At 37.0% G+C, this 24,213-nt stretch overlaps 1 protein-coding gene across 3 annotated transcripts in view; it reads left to right on the top strand.

Moving 5' to 3' along the window:
* The window catches only part of LOC137258359 (b(0,+)-type amino acid transporter 1-like), a 115,390-nt gene that overhangs the window by 52,065 nt on the left and 39,112 nt on the right, over nucleotides 1-24,213 (top strand). For 2 of the 3 annotated variants that reach the window (XM_067796012.1, XM_067796011.1), the window contains exon 2: nucleotides 5,523-5,622. In XM_067796012.1, coding sequence (XP_067652113.1) covers nucleotides 5,559-5,622 — 64 coding nt within the window. In that variant the 5' untranslated portion in view covers nucleotides 5,523-5,558. Of the gene's footprint in view, nucleotides 1-5,522; nucleotides 5,623-20,852; nucleotides 21,013-24,213 lie in introns of those variants that run through there. The other variant, XM_067796015.1, reaches the window with a different exon arrangement.

Raw genomic sequence — 24,213 nt, 5'->3', positions numbered from 1 at the left:
CATCTTCTCCTACATGTTTTAATCGTGTATCTTCAGGGAGAAGTGATTTCAGTTAAACAGACCATTATGACATCACTTTTGTCTTGATGTCACAATACAACTGTATACAAATGTTATGACGCGGCGTTACCATGACGTCACATTGGTGGCTTTAACATTGACAGTAATACAATAGAAGCATAAGAAAAACAAGTATAATTCCAGAACATTGCGTTACTGATTTAACGATGGACACAGTTCTTTTATGAAAAAGTTTTCTTTAGTTTTACGCAGCATGGCATCAGCACTGTTCATCTTGTAAAAAGTGAATATTTTAAATTTCATTTCCTTTCCTGCTGCGCATTTGTTGATGTGAGCGCTTAAGGGGATGCACCTGGTTTTGGGATCCTTAATCTGCTCTTTATGGACGCGCATGCTGTCCCTCAAGCACTCCTTTTGTCCAATATATTCTTCATGACACCCTAGGCATATAATAACAAAAATAATGTTTTGCAAAGCAGTCCATGTTAGATCGTACATGAAACATATGTCTCCTGTTTTTGAATTTAATACATGAGCTTTCAAGTATATACTCACAAGTTCCACAAGTTCCCCGTTTACATTTTGAGACACTGAATTCTGTAGGTTTAATACATGAGTCGAATTTGGCATGTGTCAATATGTGTTTCAAGTTATGGGTTTGGCATTTACTTTTTATCATAGTTACATTTGCCATAATTCGATTCATTTTAATATCAGCATTAAAGATTTGAACATTTTGTCTTATGATATGAAAAAGTTCCGGATTCCTGGGGTTGTGTGTTGACACATAAGTCAGATTGTATATATTGTATATACATACATTTGCAATTTATCAGTGTACACAAGAGTGTGAAACTTGTAGCATGAGAAGTGACTTAAGTGAAAATTAATAACAAATATATTGTACATATTTACCATTTAGCAACTACTTTCAGTGGTTTGCAAAGTTTGTTAAGAGCCACTTGCCAAATGGCAAGTGACTTTAAGAAGTTACTTATCCTGACTAATTTTCCTCTTGCACTGATTTTTATGACATAAATATGATAACGTAATTATGAAAGAATGAAAATGAACATGGTTTTTGATGTTAATGTTAAGTGGACTATTTAATGAGAAGTGATAAATAACAACGAAAGACAACTCTGCTTTGCTATCTGTGAAATTTGATGAAGATATGACATGAAATCCAAGTTTATTTGCAGTTTGAAACTGGAAGCAGAAATTATCCAGTAGCCCATGGACCATATATACCATTATTTGACTGCCCAAAATAAAAACTGATTTGTCCCGGGCGTCAGGCAGTGGGGTTTTTTTAACCCGTGTACTTCGATTCAGATTTGGACAATTACTATTTACTATGTCCACCGCCACAAAAACCACCCACATGTCCACAGGCATACATCTTATCTGACATAAATTTGCACTGAAAATTTCCTAATTTCCGAACTTCCAAATACATTTTTTAGATCCTTTGGATGTTACATCTGTGACTGCGTATCAGAAACTTGTTGTTTCAATGGGTTCCAGACAACCCAAATTTTAAAAATATTGCTCTGATGAATGAAGGTTTTCTGTAAGCTCTTACTGTCATATAACCAGACGTCTTTCATCGGTGCATATTAATGTTACATTCAGTGAAATGATATATTTATTACTTTGTTACAAGTGTAATTATCCCCTGCTGCACATTTAGCGCAAAGCGGGGATATAGTATTAGGTTCCGTCTGTCCATACATAAGTATGGATTGGAATATCTTAAAGGGGCACTGATGCGGAGCGAATAATGCTTCTCGCCAACGGTCTAATTACAAAAGCAGACCGCAAATTGGTCAGCGCCCACTCCTTCGACCATGACGGACAAAGGAACTGGGCTCCTGTCCATATTAGCAGAATTTCTTCACCTAAACAGTCAGGAGGCCGGATGCCCATCACATGCCCTTTGTTTAAAATATCCATGATATTCCTTGTCTGATCGTAACCATATATCCCAGCAGTGTAGTTCTTTTCGGATGCTTGAATGGTATACTTACTGATCCAATTTGATCCTATTTCTGTGTTTTTAACCTCGATATTTGATCATGTCACATGCAAATATGATGTCTACCGGCACGTAGCAAGTCATTTGTTTCAGATTGCAAAGCTTTATATTTATAGGTAGTTTTGAGTGTTGGTTCAGCTGTGATAGCAAATAGCATACGTAAATTTTGGTAGCTATAGTAGCTACAATGGTTTATTATTTATGATAATAAAACACACAGTTGATTTATTTGAATTCGTAAACAAAAAAAATGATGACTTTGCCTTTGGTAGAGAAATCTGAAAATTGTCTTTCGTAAAAAAAAACTTATTTCACCTATTTACCAAAGTACACAGCAAATGCCTGTGTGTATTCCTTATGTAACGAAATTCCGTTGGTATCCTCAAAACAGTTTCGGCCAATAAGTGTTTTCAAGCTGCATGCGACACAGAGATTACATCTTCCTTTCTGTAACTCGGGTTTGATGGTGTAAACCTACACGTGTTATTTGTCATCATTCTCTTGATGGTCAATTCATGAATTTATAACAGGTATAATTAGTAGCAACACCACTTCGGTTACTCAACAAAGGTTCCCATTTGGCATTTCTCCTGTCTGGAGTAAATACTCAACATTATAAATTAAGGTCTGTAATGGCAAATGTATTGTATGTTATGTAATATGTGCATGTAAGTGATGCAAGAGGGTTTATCAGCTGAGTTACAAAAACAAACATCGATCAAAGGATTAACCGATAACACACTGATTGATTAATTACTTTTATCTTCTAGCGGATTTGTCAAAAGGCAGTGTGTTGACTACACCCTGTCGTAAAGTGTGACATCATACAATTAGTTGCCAGGTGTGCTATCTTGGGAGACCAATGAGAGGTTTATCTGGTTTTCACCAACGAAAAACGTGAAACGATGTGTTACTTTTTCACAAATGAGACAGTTGTAAGACACGCGACACAGAGCAGGATTATTTACCAGCTGCAGATGAATGGAATACGATTTCTTTTACGTGGATATTGATGGATACATTCCTGAACAAGGTAGTAGCCTGACATTGTTGCTATAAAATTAGTCTGTTTTACATTCATTATTTGCATTTTGTTTTAATTTATTTGTTGTAGCATTCAGCAGAATCTGTATGACAGAAAACACACACTAGATCGCGTATGTGTGTGAAATAGGATCCACATTGGCAATCTATACAATGTATAAATGTTGCTGTTATGTTAGAAATTTACTATGAGTATAAGCAAATCGTGTGTTCTTTTATTAATTTTCAGAATCATACAAATATGACAATAAACTAATTAGGGTTATGAGACAAAATATAGAGACGTACATTGGCTTCGTTATTTTTCCGTCCTAATAGTTTTTTACCATTTCTACCACTGGCAGATGATTAACCTTCAACGTGTTTCATTTGTTTTCCTAATACATTTATAATGAAGTACAAATGACTTCACCTCAGTTGATCTGTCTATAATTAAACTATCAATTGCGCTTACGGACTGCGCATCAGAGGTCACGAACCAGTCACGAATTCTGGGATATCATCCGGGTACTCACGGGAGAAAAACAATAACAAAAGTTTACACCAGTCCACGGAAATTGCTCCGCATCAGTGCCCCTTTAAGAACCGTTGACTAGATTCTTTTCATATTTGGTATCTAGGTTTATCACAGTAAAAGAAAGGTTTCAGTCAGGTTTGGCCACCTTGACCTTCATCTCAACGAGATGTCTCAAGAACTGTTCACTGGACTATGTTTTTCATATTCAACACCAAGCTTTATCTAGGGAAGTTGCAGGGCCCAGTCAGTTATGGTGACCTTCAGTAAATTTTCAAGGTCACGACAACACTTTGAAGATTTCAGCTTGTAAGCTGCATGTTAAGCTTGTCAGCGAGATATCTCAAGAACTGTTTACTGTATTTTGTTCATATTCAACACCAAGCTTTATCTAGAAAAAGTGTAGGGCCCAGTAGATTTGGGTGACCTTTAGTTAATTTTCAAGGTCCTGATGACACTTTGAATATTTTAACATGTAAGCTGCATGTTAAGCTTGTTAGCAAGATATGTAAAAAAACGTTCACTGTGTTTTCTTCACATTCAGCACCAAGCTTTATCAAGGGAAGGTGCAGGGCCTCATCTGTTTGGGTGACCTTCAGTTAATTTTCAAGGTCACTGTGACTTATTTAGGAGTTTCATACACTGGTCAAGGTCTAAGTGACTCTTCAAAATATTTTTGTGTTTGAACAACTACAGTGCAAGATATCAAGAGAGTTTTAGAGTAATGCCTTTGTTGACATTTCACTTCATCTTACATTACGACCTTCACTTTCATTTCTTTTTAATTTATGTCACCTTAGTGACAATGCTTATTTTAATATCCTATTCAGAGAAATTATTAAAGATGTAGATATGATGTAACCTGAAACTGGAACTTATTTTTGAAATGGTTTTCTCATTGATGGTAGACTTCAGGCTGAATTTTGAAAAATCAGAGGTAATATTAGAAAACACTTCATCCTACTTCGCTGTTGTCTGCTAATTGTTATGAACTCTCTGTACAGTTAAGCTTGAGGAAATTCAGTTTGCAGAGAGTTCACTAGTGGGTAATAAGATAATGCCATTGTCATTTGACTGTATAATAGATTATTGTGCAGTACAAATGTTCTGTATCCAATGTTTTCCTGTCCCAAGAGGGTTTTAATTAATTGTTTTGTAATGCACTTAGCATCTTTCCACCTGAGTGAGGACAATCTGTAAATAATCAAATGTGGACAATACGAAACAGATCATTTGAGCAACAGTCTATCCTGTGAAGGTACAATCTGTGCTGTGAATGGTGTGAAGGTACTGTCAATGCTGTGAAGGTACAGTCAATGCTGTGAAGGTATAATCTGTGCTGTGATGGTACAATTTCAGAACCTAATCCATGAAGAAAAACAAGAAAAAACTCCCCACAGATATCTGTGCTTAAAGCAGAAACCATTGTACAATTGTGTGTTTTGTGCAAATCACGAGCATGTGTTTCTGTGACTGTGCATTTGGCACTAGGACATCTATACAGCCATGTTCATGGATAACAACTTCTTTTATTACATGAATTTGTATCAAAAGGTCGCACTCATCCAATGAAAGACGTTGTTAGCATAAAGTTTGTGCTCATTTGTCTTGTACTTACAGCTTTTAAAATGCCACTCAAAGAAGTTAGTTTTACTGCTTTACAACTTGGTCTGTAAACGATTGGGTATGGACCTGATGATCCAGTGATTGACAGCACAAGATGCAATACAATATGATGATAAAATGAACATGTGTTTATGAAGCTGTGTCAAGAAGTGGTGACAACAGGCGTTCACGAAAAGTTGGGGCATTTTGCGCTCTTTGACAGGCAGAGGTTAAAGAGATCACTTTTAACTTCTGCTGTGAGATAGTTTTAAACACTGAATCTGGGTCTTCTGCTTACAGAGTGCATTCCTGACAGAATTTTGCATCAGCAGCCAAATGGGAACAGACCAGAGTTCCAAAAACATGAAGGACTCCTGTACCCCATGTCATTACAGCAAAGGTAGGTACTTTAATTGTTATGAAGGTAAGGGTAAGCTCTTTGACGTTGCTGTAACGGTAGGTACGTTACTTGTCATGAAGGAAAGAGTAAGTTCTTTGACGTTGCTGTAAAGGTAGGTACTTTGCTTGTCATGAAGGAAAGGGTATGCTCTCTGACGTTGCAGTAAAGGTAGGTACTTCGCTTGTCATGAAGGAAAGGGTAAGGTCTTTGACGTTGCTGTAAAGGTAGGTACTTCGCTTGTCATGAAGGAAAGGGTAAGGTCTTTGACGTTGCTGTAAAGGTAGGTACTTTGCTTGTCATGAAGGAAAGGGTAAGGTCTTTGACGTTGCAGTAAAGGTAGGTACTTTGTTTGTCATGAAGGAAAGGGTAAGGTCTTTGACGTTGCTGTAAAGGTAGGTACTTCGCTTGTCATGAAGGAAAGGGTATGCTCTCTGACGTTGCAGTACAGGTAGGTACTATAATTGTCATGAAGGAAAGGGTAAGCTGTATGACGTTGCAGTAATGGTAGGTACTTTGGTTGTTATGAAGGAAAGAGTAAGCTCTCTGATGTTATAGTAAAGGTAGGTATCAAACTTGTTGTGAAGGAAAGGATAAGCTCTTTGACGTTACAATAAAGGTATGTACTTTGCTTGTCATGAAGGAATGGGTAAGCTCTTTGACGTTGCAGTAAAGGTAGATACTTTACTTGTTATGAAGGAAAAGGTAAGCTCTTTGACCTTACAGTAAAGGAAAGGATTTGACTTATATTGTAATCACAGTGAGATGGATGAGCTGTCACCTCTAACTAAACAGAGACTTGAAATTTTATGTCTCTGGCACAGGCTTTATGCAGCGGATTATAACAATGCTGAATGCTATTTATAGATGGTGTGCTTGTTTCCATAAATCATGGAATGACAGTGTTGTTGTTTGTCATAGGGGCGTCTAATGGGATCTGGTGGTGCTGTTGATCACTGGATTGTCTTGATTATGTACAGACTAGTGCCCCTATTATTAAACGGAATATTACTGAGCATGGCTTAAAACTAAACTCACTTATCATGTAGTGAAATGGGTGCCTTTGATGCTAAGGATAAATCTTTCAGCCTATCTCAGACAGTGGCAGACCCTGACTGTGTAATGTGTGTGTTCACATTGCTGGTCATATTTCTGAATCTGTAACCATGTACATGTAATACACCAGCACTGTTATTGATCCTACTGAACCCATCCTGTCACAGATTATCTAGGTTCATATTGAAATTGTCTCCTTGATTATTTATGGACCGATCTAATTACAATTAGTATAGGATTGATTTATGATGTCCTTTTAAGTAAAGCTGTGCTATGTGTGTGGCCAATGGTAGCATAAAGATGACAACAAGTGGTCCTGAACTTGCTGAGGTGAGGAATTTCAGTTTTGATATTTTTGTATTTTGGAGTAAAAATGAACTTGCTAAGGTGATATATTTCAGTTTTGAAAATTGTTTTGGTATTTTGAGATAAAAAATTAGAAAAATATTATCTGAAGCCATAAAGATCATGTAATGTTGTAATGAGAAAAGATTGTTGTATGCCACAGTTAATATACATGGACATAATCTGCAAGTTGATTATGTTGTTTCTCTTTAAATATGTGTTAACTTTGAAGCTTTCAACTTCTTGTAGCAGTAACAATTGCCCGTATACAACGTGATAAAGGATAACGTAAACTTTATGAATTTGTCTTGCATTCATAGAGCCAATACAATTCTTATGAGAAAAAATAATTTAAAGTATACTCATAAACACAATGTAAAGTTAATCACAATATGACAATGAATAATTAATCTAAGGACATGATATAATAATTATTTGAGCCATATCATTGGTTTCACTATTACAATTTTGGAGGAAGTGTTTACGCTGAATGGAACAAATCTCTATGAAGTTCTATTGGTTTTGTACTACATGATTTTGAAACAGCAGCCAGATGGCAGAAATTCTTAATAATCATTTAAAAAGTGTAGTGGATCCAATTGAATGGCTGGAGTTTACTTATTATCTCTTGATTCATACTGAAATGGCATGTCTGTTTCATTTCAACCAGCAAATATAATGTGTTCATGCACTGAAAGCATGAAATGCCTTTATAACCATGATCGCATCTGTATTGCAGTGTTACTCTGGTGGAATAAACAAGTCAAACATGCTAAGTCAGCTTTCTTCCCATATTAATATTCAATTATTCTAATTTATTCTGATAGTTTTTTAAGATTAATTTGTCTACTGGTGTATTTAATTTGCGACAGCTCTCTTTGATGACACACCCATTGATGCTGTATGTATTTTGATAGTCAATCCATAAATCCACCAATTCCACCAGCATGTATTGGGAATGTGACAGTAACATTTGACAGATTAGCAGTATAAGGCAAGGCATTACGGGTGGGACCAGGTCACTGTCATCGATATGTGAGTAGCGTTCATTCTCCATTTCAAATCATGTAGGGTTAGGATGTTGCTGCAAATCCTTTATATACCTTATATAATTCTGATAATTCTTTTTGTACCCTCCAATGGTAACTGAATCTGGAGGCAGTCACTTACCAAAATGTTAGAGTTTAATATCATGATTTTGATAAGGACTTCTTTTTCAACATGCTTGTTTAAGAATACTGCTGACTTCTACATTTCTAAATAAAGAGTAAAGCTTTTTTTGAAAACCTGCAGTACTATAACTAATGTCTTAAGTTAGCCAGACAAAAACACTTTGAAAACAGTCCGCTTCACACTCACAGTCAGCTGAAGAAAGTGTACTTTTTTGAGGTACCGGGTATGTATTGACAAAAAATTGGGTTTTGCTAATATTTTTACATGTATGTTGTTATCATAGATTTTCAGACCCGTGAAGGTCCCGGGATAGAATAGGCCTTCAGCAACCCATGCTTGCCATAAAAGGTGACTCAGCTTGTTGTAAGAGGCGACTAACGGGATCGGGTGGTCAGGCTCGCTGACTTGGTTGACACATGTCATCGGTTCCCAATTGCACAGATCGATGCTGATGTTGTTGATCACTGGATTGTTTGGTCCAGACTCGATTATTTACAGACCTCCGCCATATAGCTGTAATATTGCTGTGTGCGGCGTAAAACTAAACTCACACACACACTCACTCACTCATAGATTTTCAAGTTGACAGGTTCCTTTAGTGGTAGCTTGTAAAACAGCTGATGATAACAAGTGGACAGATCCTGGATATGGTAACTGCAATTAATATCCTATCCTAAATTTTCGAAGCTCTCTTAGCGCTAAGATAGTTGTAAGTTAATGTTAATGTATGGCATTTACAACTATCTTAGTGCTAAGTGAGCTTCGGAAATCTAGGCCCTGGTCACCAAAGTCTTGTTCAGATTTTAAAGGGATGTAGTCAAGTACAGATGGATATTATTCAGTGGGTGAGGTTTAGAGGGTGCCTTGGATCCTTGAGATTTGCTTCTGTAGTCCATGAATCTAAATGTCAGGTCTTTTCACTGTTGAGACTGTGACAAGAACCTCTTGCCTTTCAGGGTTGATGTTGAACACTGCTAACCCTTGCCATTTTCATAAATCAACACATAACTCTATGTTTTTATCATCCAATAATTTTTCTACTTTGGGGGTGCTAGACTAATGCTTTATCTCCTAATATAGATAATTTTGATTGTAACAAATAGTCTTATTCAGTTTGAAAAGGAGCAACATTGAGATGGAAAATTCAGAACCTGAGGAAATGTAGACTTGCTTCATTTAGGGCTTGACATTACAGGGTCGGACTGTGAGACAGACAATTTGGTTTCACAATATTCTTTCATATGGGCAGACCAATTGTTATTCCCGTTTTACGGATCCTGATTGTCATATTTTTTTCAATATTAAAAAAACAAACAAAATAAGGTTCATTTTCCTGGTGAAATAAATAAAATCATAATGTTTTTATTGTGATTTTTTTTTTGACTTACCTTCACTCCAAGGAATTGCCAAAAATAAAATAATTTCCATGTTTAAAAGCAATACTACTCTGGGTTTTTTTTTTTGTTTTGTTTATTTTTTTTTTTCCCCTCCTGCATTTAGGTTTTCTGAGGACAAAAATCCATAAAGCAAGAAATAAAATTGCTCTGGCCTTATGTAAGCATTTTGTAGGCATTCTGTGGTCTTTTCATAACATTATTACAGAGCTGGTTTCTTTGCTGTACATGAAAAACCCACCAAAAATGTTCAGTAGATAGTCACCAACTGGAATTACATGGTTCATGGTGCTAGGGTGAAAATTTATATTGTGTCCTTGGATAACTGATTTCACTGATGTTAAAATCAGCACTGAGGAAGAGACTTTGTGCCTTTTTTTTTACATTAATGCAGTGAATACAGCTTTAAGATACAAATGAATTTGAGAAAATATGAAGTAGAAAAAAATTAACTTTCAGTAAAATAATGTAATAATCGTGCCATGTTATTCCCAAACCTTGATAAATGTCTGCATCTGTGTTATAGTTTATGCCCACCTCCAGAAGTTAAAGAACCATCAATTTTTCATGTAACCATAGATAATTTGTCATACGATAATTTCTGTTGAGTTATATAAAATGATATTCCTCACTGACTGAAGGTGTCTATGACTCGTCCAGAGAGTAACACACATACATTGTATGCAATTAATACCTCTACCTGAACATGCTATAAATCATTGTGTTGGAATATCTGGTTATATTTCTGAAATGCAGACAAATGTTATTGGATGATTTTAGGTTAATTAATCAAAGAAACAAACACAGTCAGAAGGGCAAATATTTTTGGTGTAGAAATGACGAGGTACCCAGGTCCAACTCATTATCCACCGATCCTGGGTATCCGGGTTATCCGTCCTAGCCTAGTATTTATAATCCAGGTATGTGACACAGTTTCTAGTTATACATCTCATATAATATATATGTGACAAATGCAAGCTGTTAGGTTTCGTGAGATATTTGTTGTCTGCCCATTGTAAAAGTCTTCAGGTTTGGGTATGTATCAGGAAAATAGACACAAAATTATGTTAACCTCAAGTGAGATTGATATAACAATCCACAGACCCCACTGAATGGAAAATTGAAAGATAAAGTCTTAACATAAAATTCTGATCCCTTTCCAAACAATGGGTGATGTGAAGGTTGATAGATGTAATGATTAATCAGTCTTGTAGTCATAGCCGTCTCAGTGAGTGTCATATGATAAAATAATTATTGACCTACTTTCATCTGATCCAGTGATCAACCTTGGGCAAGGTCATTAGCAATATTCCAGCTATATGTTGGTCTCAACATGAATCTGGACCACACAACTGAGTAGTCATGATGACCACCTGTCTATGTAACTTGTAGGCGATGACATGAGTCAACCAAGTCAGTGATTTTACTAAGACTTTGTGATCCCATTAATAACCTGTTACAACAAGCCTGGGTTGCTGAAGACCTATTCTAACCCAGATCTTCACAGGTAGACATGGATAATCATGTTCAAAGCTCTTGATATTTGTCTACAAAGGATTTCATCATGGTATGATACTGGCATACTTACAAGGTTTTACAACCTGATCAAACATTAAATCAGAATACCAGCAGCAGGTTGTGGTTCCACCAGCCCTGACAACAAGGTCAAACAGATACAGACCTCTCAGCAGAGATGCCCTTTGGCATGACCTTCATTTGAATGCCTAATCCAAGGATAAGAGAAGCTTCTGGTCAAAACTGAAAAGCATGTGACTGGGTGCTAAGGATAAAAGGGAGTTCCTGGATACTATCCACCACAGAATCCAGTAGTCATCATGATGACATGTGGAATAAATGAAACACTGGATCAATGCAACTGAAACTGCACATCCTTTCCCCACCAATGATGATGCCAGAATATGTTCAAGTAATTCCATATTGGTTGTCGATATGTATTGGCTATAGTGATTACAGTGCTAATGAACTGAGACATCACATCCTGCCTCGCACACTTTCCTTTGGCTCTGCATTCATATACTGACCTTGCTCACCTTGAGTTATTACTCTACATCAGGAATAATAATCACTTCATCAAATCAACTTTGGATCATCATATTCATGTTATACATGTAGCTCAAAAATAGTAGATTTACAACATATTCATTCATCTATTTTTTACCCAGAGCCATCATTCCATATGTTGAAGGCATATATCAAGGAACAGGAGAAGTTGAGAGGTGATAGTATCACTATTGCTTGCTTTATTGATTTACTCAAGAATTGCGTCATGTATTATGAATAAGTGGCTACTACTGAACAAAATATAATTTCTGTCTTTGCAGTGAAAAAAGGAACAAAGTTTCTTCACACAATGAGCTTGTACAAATGATACAGTTTAGATCTAGTTAAGATCTCAAGACTACCCATGAAGGTCTTGGGTAGAATAGACCTTCAGCAACCCATGCTTGCCACAAAAGGCGACTCTGCTTGTCGTAAGAGGCATCTAATAGGATTGAGTGGTCATGCTCGCCGACTTGGTTGACATAAGTCATCAGTTCCCAATATCACATAGCTGAAATATTGCTGAGTGCTTTGTTAAACAACAAACCCAAACAAATAGCAGGATGGTTCATTGTAACTGAAATAGTTTTGCCTTGAGATATTAGTAAAAGAGTGAATTTAGTTTTACACTACAGTCAGCAATATCCCAGCGATATAGCTGCCCTCTGTAGTCAAATCTGGACCAGACAATCTAGTGATCAACAGGATGAGCATCGATGTACCCAAATGGGATATGATGACATGCTGTCATTGAGCCTGACCACCTGATTTTATTGGTCACCTCCTATGACAAGCATGATACTGCTATTTAATAGAACATGTGTTCATTCTTTATATACATGCGACTAGATATGGTGTACTGCTGAGTAAGTAAGAACAGTCACTATATGTTGTGCAGAGTAAAAATCACTCCCAACCCATACAGGCCTCAAACAGGGCAATGGGAAATGCATACTGAGAAATTACAAAATCATAATGAACAGCCATTTTATCACTAATGAAATGCTTAATGACAAGTTCTGTGACGTAAAGTAAAAACTTAAAATTTACAAACAACATTAACTAAGCTACATGACTGTGAAGTGGAAAATCCATGGTCAGAAGTAAGGTTTAATATTAAACCGCTTAACATAACTGAAACATAACCTCCACAAATAACTTACGGGAGATAACCCTGTCATGCCTACCGATATAGAGCACAACCATGTTTCATTAACACAAGATATGAAGTAGATTCATATCAGGGTAATGAAGATTAGAAGTGTAATTAAACGATAAGGCTGAGATATGATGCATAGCCCCCAAAATAAGTGCAGTACAATTCATGCCCTAGTACTACTATTGTTTCATTATAGGTTTGTTTCTATTCTCTCCCTTTCTGCAAGTGATTCATAACAGTTAATTGTTTGTTTTTAGATCCGATATCAGAGATGGGATCTTGTTGGGAAGACATTAAGTTTGGGGCGATGTGAAGCATTAGTAGTTCAAAACCATCCAGTAAATACTAGAGGGTGTTCATGAACTGGATCTTGAACAGTTTATTTTTCATCAATATAACTTGGAATGTATATATATATTGCAATACTGGAGTTACAAATTTACATGTACTGTATTGCTGTGCCATAGATCACAATGGATGGTGGAGAAGGAGTCCCTTGCACTCAATAACCTTAGCATTCCAATGGTCACAACTTGTTGAACTCCAGCTTCTGATAACAAGAAGATCAGTTTGCCCATGTTGACAGAATCCCTTTTAGCGTGTGCATGTGGGATAGTGCAAGGATTTCAACATTACTGAAACTATATGATACTCAGTGCAGCTAAGGATATTTATGTTGATGGTGATTTGAAACTTCTGTGCTGATGTTAGGGTTGCCTAAAAGGATTGGGAATATTGTTGAAAGAAGATTATCAGTATAAAAACAGAATTATTGATTATGATATATGTGATAGACTTCGCAATTGCACAAGTTAAGTTTTTAAAGATAGGCTGCTTCTACATTATGTTCAGGACACTGTTCCATTAGTAAGCCAATTGCATAAGCATGTCCCCACTTACCAGTGGGGGGAAGTATATTCATTTTCTTCAGAATTATTGCTACTCCAACATTTATCGATAGTTGATCAATATTCAGTTTACGATTACTGATCGTTATGATCTATATCGATCTATGATGATAAATTCATAATGTACCAAGCGCATAGTAGCATGGAAGTAGATATTTAAACAGCATACCCACATCAAAATCAATTATGGCAAACAACACGTGTCCCATGACAACGGAGTAAGATTGTTTATTGTGTACTTTCAATGATTGCTACACTACTTGTCCTCAGGGGAAATAACATATTTGTATGTGTTGTATACTCCTTTACTCCTCAACAGATTGATTTCTTTGATGCCTCGATGAGTAATAGAACTATTAACCTCCAGAAACTGATGTCTTGAGGTTCTTTAGGCATTCACTTGACGTCTTAAAAGGGCAAGGAAAAGCCCAGAATCATTGTGTATGGAATGAAGAAGAAGCTGACGATAGTAATATTTTGTCTTTTAACTGATATCTTGGTGTAGCTTGTCACGTGGAACACCTAAATTTGATTGCCCTCATCGTGTGTGTGTGTCCCTCGCTGGGTATCCTCTGTCCTAGTGGGGTTGTGGTTGGTTGCCTTAACACATTAAGTAAGTGATTGCTTTAAACTAGGTTTGATTTCCCACATGGGTACAATGTGTGAAGCCTGTATCTGATGTTTCCTGCTGGAATATTGCTGGAATATTGCTGTAATATTGCTGTAAGTGGTGTAAAAGCCAATCCAATCACTCTGTACACAGGTTAATATTGTTACAAAGATCGTTGATGTACTTGCCTATTTTGGATTCTTGATTGCAGTTGGAGCCAAGTTGCCTGTAGCGGTGACTCGGTGGATCAGCTGGTCAGACTTGCTTGATGGCACATCGTCATACCCAGGCACTGGATTATTGATATCAGTAACTGGATTGCCTGGTGCACACTTGATTATTTACAGGCTGACATCTTTTAGCTGGAATATTGTTGAGTGTGTTGGAATATTGCTGTTACAGAAAATGCACACATGCACGTGCGCGCACGCATGCACGCACACACACACACATATAATTTAAAGAAGAGGTTGGTTTATTTGGTTAGTTTGTTTAATGCCTTACAGTGTTCCAGCTCTATAATCAAAAGGACAAGGGGTTCAATCAAAGCAATATCTTGGTTGGTTGTAAGTCATCTGTGCACAATCATGTCTGAAACTGCTGCAGAATAGGAAGAAAAACTTCGGGAGGATGTCATGCGTTAGAATCTAATTGGGATTTGTTATTTGTTACATGGAAGAAAAACATTGTAAATTTATGAACACCATCAACTCCATGATCTAGGATTGTGCAACAGCCACACGAGACATTTTGTTGCCATACCACACTCAAGCTGGTTGTCAATGTTACAGAGTGACTCTCTTGTGTATTGACACTTTAATGAAGCTGTAATATTATTTTCCAAGGCGTGTTTTAAAATAACTGAATGTTCTAGCATGAATGGCTTTCACAGACGCCAACAAAACTGCACAACATGTAAACATGACATGTTAGTGCTCCTCATTTAACATGTGATGTTTGATTAGCTTGCAGATCTATGAATAGACCAAGTGTCAACAATGGCGCCTCACCTCAGTCACTGCAAATTGTCGAAGCTGACGTGACAGGTGACTGCAGATTGTATAAAACCAGTTAGCTTTTCTCATTCAAGCATCGCAGTAGCAATGTGGGCATTTTTTTTTCTCAATATTAATTTTTGGGGTAATTTCAAAAAAGGATGTTTAGGCCTATCAGTTTAATGAAAATAAGAGCTAAATTGATTCAAGGTTAAGTTAGGCAGAAGGTTACATATATTCTGATAGTCACTTGTATGACAAGGGTTGGTTCTCTTTTATTGTTTGCATTGGCCAAACTTAGGGTCAGTTAAAAAAGTTTGAAAAGGTTACTTTCAGGAAGACTTTTCAAGTACATATTTGTTTCTCTAATTTCACCATTATGGCAGTCTCACTCACTCACTCACTCACTCACTCACTCACTCACTCACTCACTCACTCACTCACTCACTCACTCACTCACTCTAACCAACTGTAGAGAGAGCCAAAACAGGGATACTTTTTAAAGTATATTAAATTCAGATATAACATAGGTTATACTGGGGATCATTCTTTCTTTGGTACGTACAAAATTGAAAATTTAAAATTCTGGTATTTTTTTTTTATCAATGAAATGCATAACCCAAATCATTTAAATCTTGTCCCTCCACTGTAAACGCTCACTCTCCAGACATAATATGGTGTGATACATGCTCCACCACATCAATTTGTTTTACCACAGGAGTCCATTGTATACCTTCTCTACACACCCCAGTGTGAGTCAACTTATCCACACAGAGGCAGCTAGGCATGTAATAATGTCATTATGTTTCAGAAAGAAGTTGAACATGGTTGGGTAATTTTTAATTGAAGTGATTTGATAGTTCATGACCATGCATGAAGTATTTGACTGGCTTTCTGATGCGTATGACATGACACCCTTCAGATGAAGGAGATATTGTTGAGTGTGCAGTACCACATAACAGTTAGGTCATTGTGTATGCTGAACGCAATCATTAAGGGATCTTAATGCAATGTTGCTGTTCTCAGTTGATGTAAATTTTAAAGAGGGAAAGCATGTGGATGTTTCATAATACCTTTATGGAAAGATATTTTGAGGAGTAAATTTTGCTGGTCCTTAGAAATGATATGGACACCTCTTCCAATATGTATCTACTGACAATGATGCTTGATCAGATCATGTGTGTAATCTTCATTCTATGTTGATGGATCAGCACTTTTTGGGGCTCTGTCAACCTGCGTGTAAAATTGGGAATAGGTTAAAATCTCACAATTCATGATTGGTTCAGTGAGCAATCATTGAAGTAAACATTGGTTGTTGTTGCACCTAAGTGTCAAGAAAGAACATGTGGTTCTCTGTTGTTTCTGTTATATTTAGAAATTGTGCAAAATGGATTTGCAAATGTCACATCCATTGTAAATGACGCAACTTCCTACTTTGAAGGGCTGACCAATATGTCATGAACGTATAGTGTTTTCTAAGAATGAAACACGTTTCTTCAGGCCCTGACAAATTCTAAGAAATTTTCCATCATGTGTTTCAAACACTTAAAAATACTAAATGTCCATTTTGTCAAGCCTTGTGAAGATTTGATACACCTTTCGAGAATATTTAACGATACATTATTGTGCAATTTATGAAACAGGTATGCTTGTGATAAGTGTAAAACCCAGAACTGTTTTATATTTAACTCAGATGATAAATGTTAATACAAAGACAAATGAGTGTTTGATCCATGAGTAAAATCAGGCTATGTCATAGTGGAGAACACTGGAAATTGCCTGCATGCAGTGCACCAAGAGAGATGCTTACTCTCTATATCATTTTGACACTACCAGCTATGAAGAACTAGTGAAGTAGATTCAGAAAGATTTTCTGAACTTCTGTATTTGTAGCTGTAGCATTACTGTTAGTCTGTCTCACACTACCTGAACCATATTATTTTCTCTACAAGCTAGCAGCCCTCCCTGCAATGCTGAAGCCCTGAATAAAGTGTAGGTTTCCCCAGGTTCAGGTCTGAATCTCCCACCTCACTGGGGCAACTTTTCAATTTCAGTGGGTTTATTTGTTGCAGTCAAAATCATATATATTCAGAGACTACATGATTGCAGCTGCTAGTGGAATGTAAACTGAATATTTTTCAGGGTCTGTGAGACTGATTAAATATTACAAGAATGTGGAAAATCAGACCGTGGCTTTCGGCCTGACCATTGCCTTAGTTTCAGCCTACCGTAGATAAGATGATGTTATTGCATAGCATTCCATGAAATATGTACACTATAGGTAGAAAGATATAGAAATACATATACATTTCACATATGAATGAGGGACATTATAACAATTTCATCATATGTAACATAATGACATGCAAACAATATGAGGAGACTATGTTAATATACAGAATTCAATTAAAATTGTAAATATGACAAATTTGGGAAATTGTCCATATAGGAAAGCCTCAAGCTTACAGTGTTTATGAGACCATTTATAAACACCTCTGGTGATGTCCCACGTTTGAGTGTCTATAATCAAGAACACTGGAGTCATCGTGACTCACACCCAGTAACCCCAGCAGACTGTATCGCCTTTCTCAAGTGGTCAAATATTATTTTCCCAATTCAGACTGACTGCGTTCCTGGTTCGGAATCAACAGCACTTAGAAGGGGAGAAGCGGTACAGTTTGCTTCTTTCAGTGGCTTTTGAGAAGCTGGGAAGTACAATATTGACAAACGTTATGGACAACATCTTTGTTTTGTCATCTTTTTCTCTCCTTTCTCTCTTTCTCTTCCCCCACTCCCCCTGCCCATATCCATAAGGTTTGTCAACAAAGCAGTACGTTTGTAGTCAGTCTTGACTTTTTTTCATTTGGACGTGTTGACACTGGGCCTATGACAATAGCACATTTTTTTTTTTTATCTCAACCTAAATTGTGTGATTTTCAGGCAGCTGGAGTGTGTAGCGTTTTGTCCCACGAGTGGTCATGCCACTACAGCTGGTGTATTTCATTGTTTTATCTGTAGTTGTTGCATAAGCTAGCTTTTCAATGTTGTGATCGTGTGGAGTGAACTGAAGGGATTGGTGGTTGAGTGGACCATGTTGCTGACATGCTACTGGCAATTTAGGTGCCTAACTCTGAAAATGTTACTTCAAATCCCAAATGGGTCTACACTCAATGAATGCTAGAATTTGTACTCAGCTTCAAAACTATAATCCCAAATTAACTCTGTCTTGAATTTCACCAAGTTATAAAAGCATGGTCTTTTCATTACTTACAAGATATTTTAGATAAGACATGTGGTTAAACTGAGTAGCTATGATGAAGGACGCAAGAAATGAAGGTCATATGAAAGTTTACACTCACCACTGAGTGTAGGACAAGGATGAGTGTGACAGGAGGTATTTCTCTAACTGTAATACTGAAGAGCATTTCATCAGGATACACAAGGATGTATGTACCAGTGTACACATCTCAGTACAGGGGTCACTTTAGTACCTGAAAGACAAGGTGTGACAGGTGAGAGGCTTGGTAAAGGACAGCTTGTGACGTGACTGCACCTCATTCTGATATCATAGAATACGGGTATAGAAGGATATAAACCCATCTCTGTACAGGGGTCACTTTTGTACCTGTAGACCAAGTGTGACAGGTGAGTATAGCTACATGAGGATGTGATTGTACTGTGCTCTGTTACCATAGCCAGATGTAAACCCATCTGTGTAAGGATCGGCTGGTCAGGCTTGCTGACTTGGTTGCACATGGGATTGTATCCCAGTTGCATAGACTGATACTCATGCCGTTGATCCCTGTATTGTCTGTTCAAGACTCGATTATTTACAGACTGGCACCATATAGCTGGAAATATTGCTGAGTGTGGCCTAAAACAACAACCAATCATGTGTTTCATGGATATGTTCAAGTGTGGAATGGTTTGTAAGATCAATTTATGGTGACTCTTGTTAGCTCTTGTATGCTTATAAATTGTCCTGTCCTTAGAACATTTCATTCTGTCTACACCAAACCCCATTTTTCACTGTTGTGATACCAGTTTGAAGATATTCCAGCTGACCAGCCTGTCCCGAAGTACATTGCAATATGTAGGTCCTGCTTATAACATACAAGAGATCTGTCAAGTTAAGGACTAAACGTGGCAATTTCATTTTATGGCAGTGATATAGAAAATATTCTAAAAGTGTTCATATGACTCACAGATTAAAACTTAAAATTTCATGTGTTTGGCTAAGCATGTCAAGACTTGAACAAAACAGGTTAACTGTTTCATGTTTGAAAACATTCTGAAGATATCTTAACTTGAGAATGGTTTTGTTATAAATTGATTTTTTTTTAGACAGGATGAAAAATGAAAAATAGAAATTTGTCATAAATTTGGTCTCATTTAATTGTATGAAGAAACATTTCTAAAAGTAATTTCTTTGATATTAACTTAATGTTTTAAACTTTAGGTGCGTGTTGTTGAATATCCTGAAAAAAAGCCTAACCACTTCTGACTTTGTTCCATTAGCTGTAGATCCATGAAGGTCCCGGGGTAGAATAGGCCTTCAGTAACTCGAGCTTGCCATAAAAGGCGACCATGTCAACTATGCTTGTCGTGAGAGGCAACTAATGGGATCAGGTGGTCAGGCTCGCTGACTTCGTTGACACATGCCATTGGTTGTGCAGATTGATGCTCATGCTGCTGGTCACTGGATTGTGTGGTCCAGATTCGATTATTTACAGACCGCGGCCGTATAGCTGGAATATTGCTGAGTGTGGCGTAAAACTAAACTGTCTCACTCACTCACTAATGTTTTAAGGTCTGGTATTATCATTTTGTCAGCTATTCTAAACTATTTTTAGAGACAGTTAAATAATTATTTCTTGACCTCTCAAATGAATCTGATCATACTGCCAAACAGACTCTAGTCTGTCTCACAGCCCTTTAGTACCCACAGTATGGCCCTTTTCTGCAATGCAAGTTTGTCATCCAAAATGATATGTATTCAGAATCTAAGCATTAGTCTAGGCAGACTCGTGAAATACCAGATATCCAGAAGTGTGGAGGTGATTACAACACATCAGTGGACTAGAGTAAATAACTGTTAATATAAAGCTTTAACATATAGCTAAGCTAAGCCATTGTTTTATTAACGGTGCCCTTGTCCCTTCACAGTAGCCCAAGATTAGGATTATCCAAGCCACTGTTAGATCCCTCATTTGTGGCTTAGCAGATTCTTGTGATCACAGTAACTGTAATTAATGTAGTGGTTTATGACAATACTAGTGTGAGGTTTCACATGTGCTTAACTTTTGATCAGTAACAGTTCTGATCAAGGATTATTTATTATGTCAGAAGTCAGCCAGCGTGCCAGCCAGTCAGTCATGCCTCTATGCTTGCTTTAGTTAATCTCATAATCTTATTTCATTAATTGTCACAGAGTCTGCGTATTCATAGTGATCAGGTTACGTTATACCCAGTGGATATCTGACGGGTGCGTTGATTAGCCCTGTTGCTAGGCTGTGATTGGGAACAAGCTACGTGTTGAGACATTCGTGTCAGTGCAAGGTCGTATCGTCCTGCAAGACAGCATGCTTCTCAAACAGGATATATTTTGTCCTGAGGATTAAGGGAATTACCTGAGCTCCATAAATGTATTGGCTTTGAACACTTTCCGTATTTGTGGGATGCAGGTCTGAAGGTAAGAGCAGACTCCCCTTACTGTTAGGTCTCATTCACACATTACCCTAATAATAGCGCAAATAGGGCTTGTTAACGTTATATAGGGAAATAGCTGAGATAGTGTGGATTATTGAGTGTTATGTTTCAGTTTTTCTAGTAAATCATTCAAGAGTGATATGTGTTTGGATATTTAAGTTCTATTGTCAGGATAATATGTGCTTTTATTTTACAAATTTGATATGTGATTTTTCTTTCTTCTTTTGAGGATTTAAGTTCAGGTAGTATGGCATCTGTGGTTGTAGTAATTTGTGTACTGAATTAAAAAACACCAATAAGATTATTGGTTTAATAAAATTATTGTTATTTTGTTTATCTTAATTTGAGGTTGTGATATTACCTAGGCATAATACCAAGACACGTGTATTTTAAAACTTAAGAAATGTTTGAAAATCATATTATGGGCTTGATAATACTACGCTGATATTTTGACAATAACCTATTATGTATGTTAGGTTAATATCCTGTTTGTAATTAACACAGCCACATGCTTGGTCAACAACCATGGTAACTGACTCGACAAGTTTGAAAAAATAAATATTGCATCAGCATGTGAGACAGCACAGACATCACTTCCTTTGAGACTACGTGCAGATCTCAACGTGACCCAGCACCTTGTATTCTGATAGCGTCAGTCTGGTAGTGAAGGATTTGTGAGATTTTGTCCTCAACTGTGACAGATACTTTCATTCATGAGAATTGCATCAGACAGAGTGACTGTCATCAAGGTTACTCATGTTTGGCTTTGTCTATATTCATAAAATCCTATTACATGTAATTATTTTATGAGGAGAGAAACAGGTTTACTAATAATACAGACATCTGGAGTAAACTTAAACTATGAAAACATTCTCGTTATTTGTATGAATTGGCTGATGAGGCCTGATGTTTTTCCCCTCACCACAACCTGGTGTTGTAAAATTTAACTAATGAGAATTGGGTGAGTATTTGTAAGTAAACATAATATGCGGAAAGTTTAGGACTTCTAGTCGTAACCTTTAGGCCAGAAAATTTTATTTCTTGTTTTACGGATCCACCTGCCATATTTACTCAAGGGTAAGAAAAAAATATAATAATCTACCCCGCGTAAACAATAAAATTCTAATGTATTTATTGGCCAAAATTGTAAACTGACAGGAAAATTATTTTTTACAGTGTTTTTTCCCCCATCAACATTTGATAAAGTGCCGAAAGTACTTTGGAATTTAGAAGGAATATTAGTTGATTTATGATTCTATTTTTAATTTTTTTCCCCTCCAGACGTTCAGTTTTCTTAGGCCAAAAATCCATAAAACAAGAAATAAAGTTAGTCTGGCCTTTAGTTGTAATCTAAAGATTAAGTGGTCTGTAGGTTGCAATGCTTCAACAGTTAGCTTCAAGAAATCAGTTGCCATTCTTTACAGGGATTACTGGTAGGGATATATAAGGCGTTGTTGACTGAATTGTGGACTGACAAAATGATACAAAGAGTCCTGCTGAAGAAAAACCTATCGGACAGCACTAGACTATGAAATACTCCTTATGTGGAAATAGCCACTTGTATGACAGTAGACTAACAACTAGTCTCTGAAATGAACATATTTTACATGGAAAAAAAGCTTGTAAATATAAATATATATAATGAAAAGGAGCTCTGAGACTTTCTTCATTTTCAGAAACCATGGAAATCTAGACTTGCCATATTTTCTAGACTTGAGGGGCTTTGTTAGACATATTTGTTTCTGTGTGACACATTTCATTGGAGACTGCAAGAAAATGAGAGCACATACATTGCTTGCTGCAACAGTCACTTGCTGCACATGCACTCGCTTTATTTGTTTCAGACCTTTTACTGTATTTTTTTCTTTGAAAATGTGCTGGGTGATTACTTCGGAGGCCTTACTTTGGATCCATGACAGACTTCTGCATTTGGAAATGTGTTTGGTTTTAATCATGATACAGAATTGGGGATTGTATCGAGTTGATAATTAGTGTAGGCCCTACGGTAGATCATACACAACTGTTGATTGGTTTTACCCAAACTCAACTTATATTATTTTGTTATATTTTCACATTTCAATGGCCACAATAGCCTGGATATTGTAAATTGAGTTTATAACTCACCAGAGTTAATGTAAACAGACTTTTGTGGAACTGAAATATTTCTCCCTGCAATGTAAAATCAGTTTGCGTAAATCAGTTCCATCTATGTTTAATCTTCATACTAGACTTGCACAAATCTTATGGTGATAGTTAATGTTTTATGTCATAATATCTAAAAAATATCAATATTTCTCAGACTGTATCCTTAGAATTGCTGTCTGCTTATCTAGAATTGCCTTTTCAAAATGGTTGGAATTACGCCACATCCATGGGCTTAGCCTTCAGTACAGCCTGGTGGCAAGGCCCTCCACCACATATTTCTTTGTATTCACCCTGTCATTTTTCTGTGCGGCAACATGCCACAGTTGGTGATGAATGGAATATTGCTGAGTGCGTCATAAAACTAAACTCACTCAGCCCCCTACCCTACTCTTCATTCATGGGCTTAGCCTTTAGTACAGCCTGGGGGCAAGGCTATCTACCCCCTATCTCAGTTTTTTAAATCTACCCTGTCACTTTACCATCTGGCAACATGACACAGTTGGTGATGAATGGAATATTGTTGAGTGCGGCATAAAACTAAACTCACTCACCCCCTACCCTACTCTTCATTTATGAGCTTAGCCTTCAGTACAGTCTGGGGGCAAGGCTATCTGCCCCCCACCACACAGTTTTTTAAATCTACCCTGTCTCTTTATAAATCTACCCTGTCTCTTTACTGTGCAGCGGCATGCCACTGTTGGTGATGAATGGAAGTATGTCAGTAGTGTCATACGTGCATTGAAGCCAGCAGAAAGGTATACCATGGAGGTGGGTCTGTTTTACATGCCACCACAAAGATCTGCACTGTTGTCCAACTTCTGGTGACAGAGGTGAACACTTGGGGGTTGTCAGGAGTCAGCCATTGTGAAAAGCATTTGCATTGGGATATGCGTATGTTCTCTGAAACAAGGGTAGGTTGTTTTGCTTTTGTCAAGCTTTGGTACAGAAAATGATCATCCCTTGTCCAGCTTATTTGGCTTCTGAAGATATGTTTAAGGTAGCTTTGTGGTGCAGGTTAAAATCTTAACATGTGTAGATG

The sequence above is a fragment of the Haliotis asinina genome, chromosome 12 (genome assembly GCF_037392515.1).
Source record: "Haliotis asinina isolate JCU_RB_2024 chromosome 12, JCU_Hal_asi_v2, whole genome shotgun sequence".
In the NCBI taxonomy this organism is placed as follows: Eukaryota; Metazoa; Mollusca; class Gastropoda; order Lepetellida; family Haliotidae; genus Haliotis; species Haliotis asinina.
Note: the sequence above shows the minus strand (reverse complement) of the source record. Positions and strands in the feature narration are given on the sequence as shown.